Here is a 7,139-nt window from a genome sequence, read left to right on the forward strand (position 1 = left end):
TTCAACTTTAATCCAGTTTCCAGAAAAACAAACCAAACCAGTTTCTAATAATGTGGCCTCGATACAAACAATCAGAAAAATTCACAACACTAGTTTTCCTCATTTAATCAATGTTACAAAAGTCCTGCATTATAAAATAGGGCAGCTTTTAAAATCAGTGTAATTAATAAAACTATACAACATAGAAACACGTCTCTCGCCTGCGTCCGTCCGTCTCACTCTTCTCTGCGTCTCTTCGCTGCTGTACCAGAACTAAACGTCACACAACACAAGAACAAAACAACACGCTGCCCAAACTATTGCTTTATCAACTTTTTTCTGTTTTTCTTTCTGTAAAAACGGTGCAATTTTGTCGTTTATCTTTTCACTCGCAGCCACAAGTCGCTGATTAGATGCTTGAGGCTGTTTCACAAGGTTTTTTTGACACTTTAAAAAAAATGTCCGTGCAATTTTTTTTTATTCCCTTCGCTCATTTTCAAGCCCTGGAAGCAGTTTTTTTAAAATTACATACTTTTTCGCTATTATTTCATATTTAGTGCAGATAATTGAGGAAGTAATGCCCAACTCATGGCTAAAGGGTCGGCAAGAACAGACACGGAACAAACACAAGAGGAAACGCACAAACCAACGCAAGTGGAACTACTTCACCATCTCAGACGAAGGCGTCGCGTCGGCGTCCGTTAGAAATGTGACAGACGGACTGAACACTTCACGGGTAAACAACGTATTCACTAAAACCTCCTGCCGAGCAGGAAGGGGCGCGGTCAAAAGTCTAGACGTCATCGGAAAATGTTCACAATGAAACTTTGTTTCCTGTGCGATGGAGAAGAAGTTGGACTTGTTTAAGGCTCGTTTGTGTCCAGAGAAATAAAATCTAAAAGTTTCAGGAAAAAGGGACCCGGCCGGGTTCTGTGGCCACCTGGTAGATCATCAGGGAAGGAAGGAAGGAAGGAAGGAAGGAAGGAAGGAAGGACGGAAGGAAGGACGGAAAGACGGAAGGACGGAAGGAAGGACGGAAGGAAGGAAGGAAGGAAGGACGGAAAGACGGAAGGACGGAAGGAAGGACGGAAAGACGGAAGGACGGAAAGACGGAAGGACGGAAGGAAGGACGGAAAGACGGAAGGACGGAAGGAAGGACGGAAGGAAGGAAGGAAGGAAGGAAGGACGGAAGGAAGGAAGGAAGGAAGGAAGGAAGGAAGGAAGGACGGAAGGAAGGAAGGAAGGACGGAAGGAAGGTAGGAAGGAAGGAAGGAAGGAAGGAAGGAAGGAAGGAAGGAAGGAAGGAAGGACGGAAGGAAGGTAGGAAGGAAGGAAGGACGGAAGGAAGGTAGGAAGGAAGGAAGGAAGGAAGGAAGGACGGAAGGAAGGACGGAAGGAAGGAAGGAAGGAACCCCGAGCGCCGGCGGCCCAGCTTGGCTGGAGCGTCGCTGCAGGGCTGTCTAGTCTTCAGACGTCAGACGTCAGTCACGTTAACTTTGGTTGAAAGTAAAGAAAAGAAACAAAGTGAGAAGAAAAGGAGTCTGAGTGAGTGCAGGCAGGTTTTGCATATTTCATGTCCCCGTTGCGTGGGAACAAATAGTAGAAGAGGATGAACAGACTAATCAAACAGGACGTCGGAGGACAGGATGGAGAGGATGGAGGAGGTGAACGGGGTCAACCGGTAGACCAGGTGGAGAGCAGTGATCAGCTGGCGTCACGGCGTGAAGTGAAACGAGCGCCAACGTCTGCACGTGTTTTCAGCAGACGACTTCTCAAAGGTTTCCATCCTCACTGAAATACTAGTTTTCAACACAAATTCATAACTCAAAGGAAATGAGCACCACTCTTATGCAGAGTTCTTTTGAGCTTGAGTAGCAAACAGAAGCTAAACTGTTGCAGCTGTTAGGCAGAGAATTAAGTTTCCAACGAGCTAAACTGAACCGAAACCGTACGCTGCTCATGACGACAGTTAACGAACGTCTTTCAACTGGTTGAATGAATCAACTACACTGTTACAGACTCTGGAACAAACTGAGCCTCAGCTAAACTCAACTCATGTTCTAGCTAACAAAGCCGCGCTGCTAGCTACAGCAGGAAACACACCGCTAAACTGAACTCGACTGTTTAGCTGCTAAACTCAGTAGTTAGCTAACTTGATTCAAAGTGTTGAGCCACTTCTGATAGAGAACTTAGAAACAGTTCTCAGGATTAACAGAGCTAGCAGCTAATCCGGTTTTAGCCACTAAACTGTTAGCTAACTTGAATCAATCACTTTCCAATGATAAACTGGACTTAGCTAACCGGAATCAAACTTTTATAGCGGCCGAAGATAAGTTGTTTGGGACAAAGGAGAATTCCCTTCAACTAATTTACATTCCAAGCTAATTTTAGTGGCTAACTTGTTGTTTTTAACTGCTGCACTTGACCGACAGCTAACAGGCTAACAGGCTAACAGGCCATCCCGCAGACATGGGTGTTCATGTTCACGTGACATGACCTGAGACTCGGGGCTCGTTTCACTACAGTCCGTGTGACGACCTGATTGTAGCTGGTGTAGAAACACCTGAGGCCTCTGAGCGGCGCTGCAGGTGCAGGTGGAGGTGCAGGTGGAAGTGGAGGTGGAGGTGGAGGTGCAGGTGGAAGTGGAGGTGGAGGTGGAGGTGCAGGTGGAAGTGGAGGTGGAGGTGGAGGTGGAAGTGGAGGTGGAGGTGGAAGTGGAGGTGCAGGTGGAAGTGGAGGTGGAGGTGGAGGTGCAGGTGGAAGTGGAGGTGGAGGTGGAGGTGGAAGTGGAGGTGGAGGTGGAAGTGGAGGTGCAGGTGGAAGTGGAGGTGGAGGTGCAGGTGCAGGTGGAGGTGGAAGTGGAGGTGCAGGTGGAAGTGGAGGTGGAGGTGCAGGTGCAGGTGGAGGTGGAAGTGGAGGTGCAGGTGCAGGTACAGGTGGAGGTGGAGGTGGAAGTGGATGTGGATGTGCAGGTGCAGGTGGAGGTGGAGGTGCAGGGGGAGGTGCAGGTGCAGGTGGAGGTGGTGGGGTCAGAACGCTGCGCGGCGTCGACCCAGCGTTCCTCTTTAACGCTCTTCAACGTTAATTCGCTCGTTACCTGCAAATCTCAGGTGTGGAGCGAAGAGACGCGAGTAAGAAACGAAGAAACAAGAGCCCGTCCACGTCGGACCGTCACCTCTCAGGACGGGGCCGGAGCTCAAGGCACATTGATGAGGAACAATTTTCTTTTTTCGTGCATTTGGATTACGTACGGATGCAAGAGGAAGTTGTGGAGGTGTCGATGGAGGAGGAGGAGGGACGGGGGATGAAGAGATGCTGAGAAGCAAAGAGAGCTGGTTGTTGTGAAGAAGAGCGATAGAACCAAAGTAAAAAGACGCTGCTGGCAAGTGCCTGACGTCGGTTCACAACAAAGTGTTGGGATCAATAACTACTTCATCTATGGAAAAATTTGTCACTAACACTAAAACATGCAGATATTTTTTTTGTCCTTTTTTTTTTTGTTTGTAACTTTTTCACATAAATTCACTTTTTGTTCGACGCTGGATGGTCGTAGGTGTTTGTGTGTGTGCGCGTGTGTGTATATATATATTTATATATATAGTATAGGAAAAGGATAAACAAAACTGAAGTTGGATAAAATGGTAAAGTTGCATGTGAAGCGCTCGGACGCCTCGTTGTGGACGAAAGCTTCCAGAGAGTTACCCTCTGCTCCGCCTCTTCATCGCTAAACCACACCCCCTAGTTACACGCTCGTAGGCCCATTGGCCGACTGTAGGAATAAGTGCTTCTGATTGGACGGGGAGCTCTAGGAGACCCAGCCAATCACTGGGCGGCCTCTTCACAGGCGACGCCCGTTTAAGATTATCTCGCCGGAGAAAACACGATTACGTTAACGCTTCGATTCACTCGTCATAGTTTCTCCTCATTTCGCCTCGTGAGAAATTCAAATGTCTTTTTTAGAAAAAGTAAAATAATGTGCTCATTAAAATAAGTTAATCGCTTAGCGTTTTTTTTTCTTCTTTTAAACAAAATGAAACTTAGGAAGAAAGGGTTTTAAAAAATGATTGTTTAAACTTGTGATATTTTTAAAGGGAATCTTGTTCCACGATGTGAACGGCTTCAGACGAACAAACAACAAATCATAAAAGAATAAAAGTGAATACAGCTCCCCTCCAGTTTCTACTTCAACGCTGTGTTGTTGACGTCTTTTGTACCCCGATAGTTTAGAGTCCCAGAGGTGTGAGCGGACTAGGAAGAAAAATATATAGTTATATATATACTTTCCAACAACGAGCTATCTTACAAAGATATTTAACTATCCAACAGCTAGCCAACAAAATTGCACTTTCCTCATGATCAATATTCCACTGGTACAGTTCTGCCTGCGGCGTCTCGGACACCAGAGCTTCTGCTCATCCGCAACCTGCTGCAGCGTCACCACACGGGTGGATGGGGGGGGGGGGGGATGGGGGGGGCTGAAATGAGAAGAACCGATGAGCCATGAAGCCAAAGCCTCTCAGATAAACCAGCGTCTGGTCGCAACACTTCACTTCAACCAACCCCCAACAGCCCCCCCCCCACGTGTAGGTCATGTGATGACTGTGAAAGGGGCGGGGCATCTGTCTGCGCTGCGTTAGCTCAGGTCTTTCCATTAAGCACTGGTCCATATCCATTGAAAGAGCCTTGTCGACGTCCCCCCCCCGACCTAGCACCAGCCAGGGGGCGGGGTCAGGTCAGAAGTGAAGTCTATCACAGGAGGTGCGGTGGGGGTGGGGCTCAGGTGGGGGGGGTATTAGCTGGAGGTATCTCACCCAGGTTACAACTTCCCGCCCCCACAGCCAAAGCTCATCCCGTCCCATCCCAACAACCAGACCGACGCCCAACCACTGGACTCCAATGGGATGGCGGGGGGGGGGGGGGGGGGGGGGGGGGGGGGGCTGGCTGTGGGTGATGGGAGAGTGAGTCGGGAAGCTCTGTGATTCAGTTGAAGGCTCATTCACAGCCTGGTCTGGTTTCTGGGGGGGGGGGGGGTCTGGTACTATATATGGACATGGAAATATGAACCATATGTCTACAGGAACGTCTCTGACATACAGTTTAGTGAGGGGGGTGTTTAACACCAGGGTGGGGGGTGCGCTTGATCCGCTGTAGCCATGCAGATGCTGCTGAGTCTCTATATGGCGCTGGTGGGGGCGGAGTCAGGCGCAGAGGAGGGATGAGGTCGCTGTGGGGGGCGGGGCAAGACAGCAGGCTCTCTGTTGCAGCTGGCGTCGACAGACGGAAGGCGGAGGAGGAGGGGGAGGGGCCTCTGGAGTCCTTATCCCAGGTACCACTGAGGAGAGGGAGGGAGAGAAGAGTTAAACTGTGACACCACACTCAGGTCAGAGGTCAGGTCAGAGGTCAGGTTAATCTACAGAGATGGAGACATTTGATCAGATACTGATCTGAGAAATGAATCACTTCTACAGGAGGGAAATCAATGACCCCACAGGTGAGTCACTGATGGTTCTGATGATATTCATGTTCCCCCGAGGCCAAACGTGAACCTGATCCTGAAGAAGTGTCGGAGTGAGTTTAACGTTCACCTGGGGTCAACAGGGGTCAACAGGGGTCAACAGGGGTCAGCAGGGGTCAACTGGGGTCAACGTTTCCACATCTAGAATCTAAAAGTGTAAATCAGGCAGCACCAAGGTTTCAACCACTTGAAACGTTTTGGGAAAAACGAGTTTGACAGAGTTACTTGTGTTTCCATGAATGTTCCTGCTCCCAGAGGATGAATCACTGAACACTCGGTCAGAATGTAAGAAAAGCGACCTCATGGTGTGGGAGCCCTGCGGCCTGCAGGGGGCACTAACAGCTCTGATGTTCCTGCTGCCGTCAGCCGGGAGTTTATCACACTGTGTGTGTGTGTGTGTGTGTGTGTGTGTGTGTGTGTGTGTGTGTGTGTGTGTGTGTAATCCATCTCTGATAGGCCGGTATCGATCGCAAAGGTGCTTCGTTCACGTTCCATGAATCTCTCCCTGCTCTTCCTCCTCTTCCTCGCTGCCCCGCCGAGTTCAAGTTCATCGCCGCCTTACATCATGTCTGGTTGCCAGGGACGACCAGACGGCCCGGGACGTGACTACCATCACCAAGCCAACCGCATCACCCCCCCATCCCCCACCCACACACACCCCCCTCCCCACTTTTTTTTCTTTACTCTCCTCCCGTCCTGCTCTGCACTTCTTCATACACACATCTACACACACACACACACACACACACACACACACACACAGTTTTTTTTATTTTTTACATGCAATTTAGAAAATGTGTTTTGGAAATAAAATACAAGAAGGTAAATAGTTTCTCTTCCTGTGTGTGTGTGTGTGTGTGTAGCAGAGTTTCTCTGCACTCAGACCTCAGTTGCTCCTGACTCGTTGTAATTCTATTGGTCTGTGTGTGTGTAGATGTGTGTGTGTGTGTGTAGATGTGTGTGTGTGTTTGTATGTGTTTCTGTGTGTGTGTAGATGTGTGTGTCTGTGTGTGTGTGTTTAGATGTGTGTGAGTGTGTAGATGTGTGTGTGTGTGTGTGTGTGTGTGTGTGTTTCTGTGTGTGTGTGTGTGTGTGTGTGTGTGTGTGTGTAGATGTGTGTAGATGTGTGTGTGTGTGTGTGTGTGTGTGTAGATGTGTGTAGATGTGTGTGTGTGTGTAGATGTGTGTAGATGTGTGTGTGTAGATGTGTGTAGATGTGTGTGTGTGTGTGTAGATGTGTGTAGATGTGTGTGTGTGTGTGTGTGTAGATGTGTGTGTGTGTGTGTGTGTGTGTGTAGTAGTGATAGAGGAGAAGACTGGAAGGTTAGTTTTTAATCAATACAACTTGCTGACGCTGGGACTTTTCGACCTCACTCCCTCTCTCCCCCTGTGTCTCTCTGTGTCTCTCGCCCGCTCGCTCGCCAGCTGCACTGCAGCTCCTCCCTCTGTCCTGAGAAGACTCAGAGAAGATGAAACTCACTCACGGGCCAGACAGAGTGTGTGCGTGTGTGAGTCACACAGAGAGATTTTCTTGTTTCTTCAGAAACAGACAAGAGGTTTTCCTCCTGTGATGTTGTTCATCAGGAGTTTGGTTCGTCAGGTTCCTTTCACACCAACGAGCTGATGAGAAGAGTTAAAGAACACA

At 48.9% G+C, this 7,139-nt stretch overlaps 1 protein-coding gene across 7 annotated transcripts in view; it reads right to left on the reverse strand.

The window, feature by feature from the left end:
* Nucleotides 1–3,399: 3,399 nt before the first annotated feature.
* The window catches only part of nfia (nuclear factor I/A), a 121,805-nt gene continuing 118,065 nt past the window's right edge, over nucleotides 3,400–7,139 (reverse strand). For all 7 annotated transcript variants that reach the window (XM_047336829.1, XM_047336831.1, XM_047336833.1 and 4 more), the window contains one exon: nucleotides 3,400–5,311. In XM_047336829.1, the coding sequence (XP_047192785.1) occupies nucleotides 5,297–5,311 (15 nt within the window). In that variant the 3' untranslated portion in view covers nucleotides 3,400–5,296. The remainder of the gene's footprint in view (nucleotides 5,312–7,139) is intronic.

Source organism: Scophthalmus maximus, chromosome 13 (assembly GCF_022379125.1).
Source record: "Scophthalmus maximus strain ysfricsl-2021 chromosome 13, ASM2237912v1, whole genome shotgun sequence".
NCBI classification, from domain to species: domain Eukaryota; kingdom Metazoa; phylum Chordata; class Actinopteri; order Pleuronectiformes; family Scophthalmidae; genus Scophthalmus; species Scophthalmus maximus.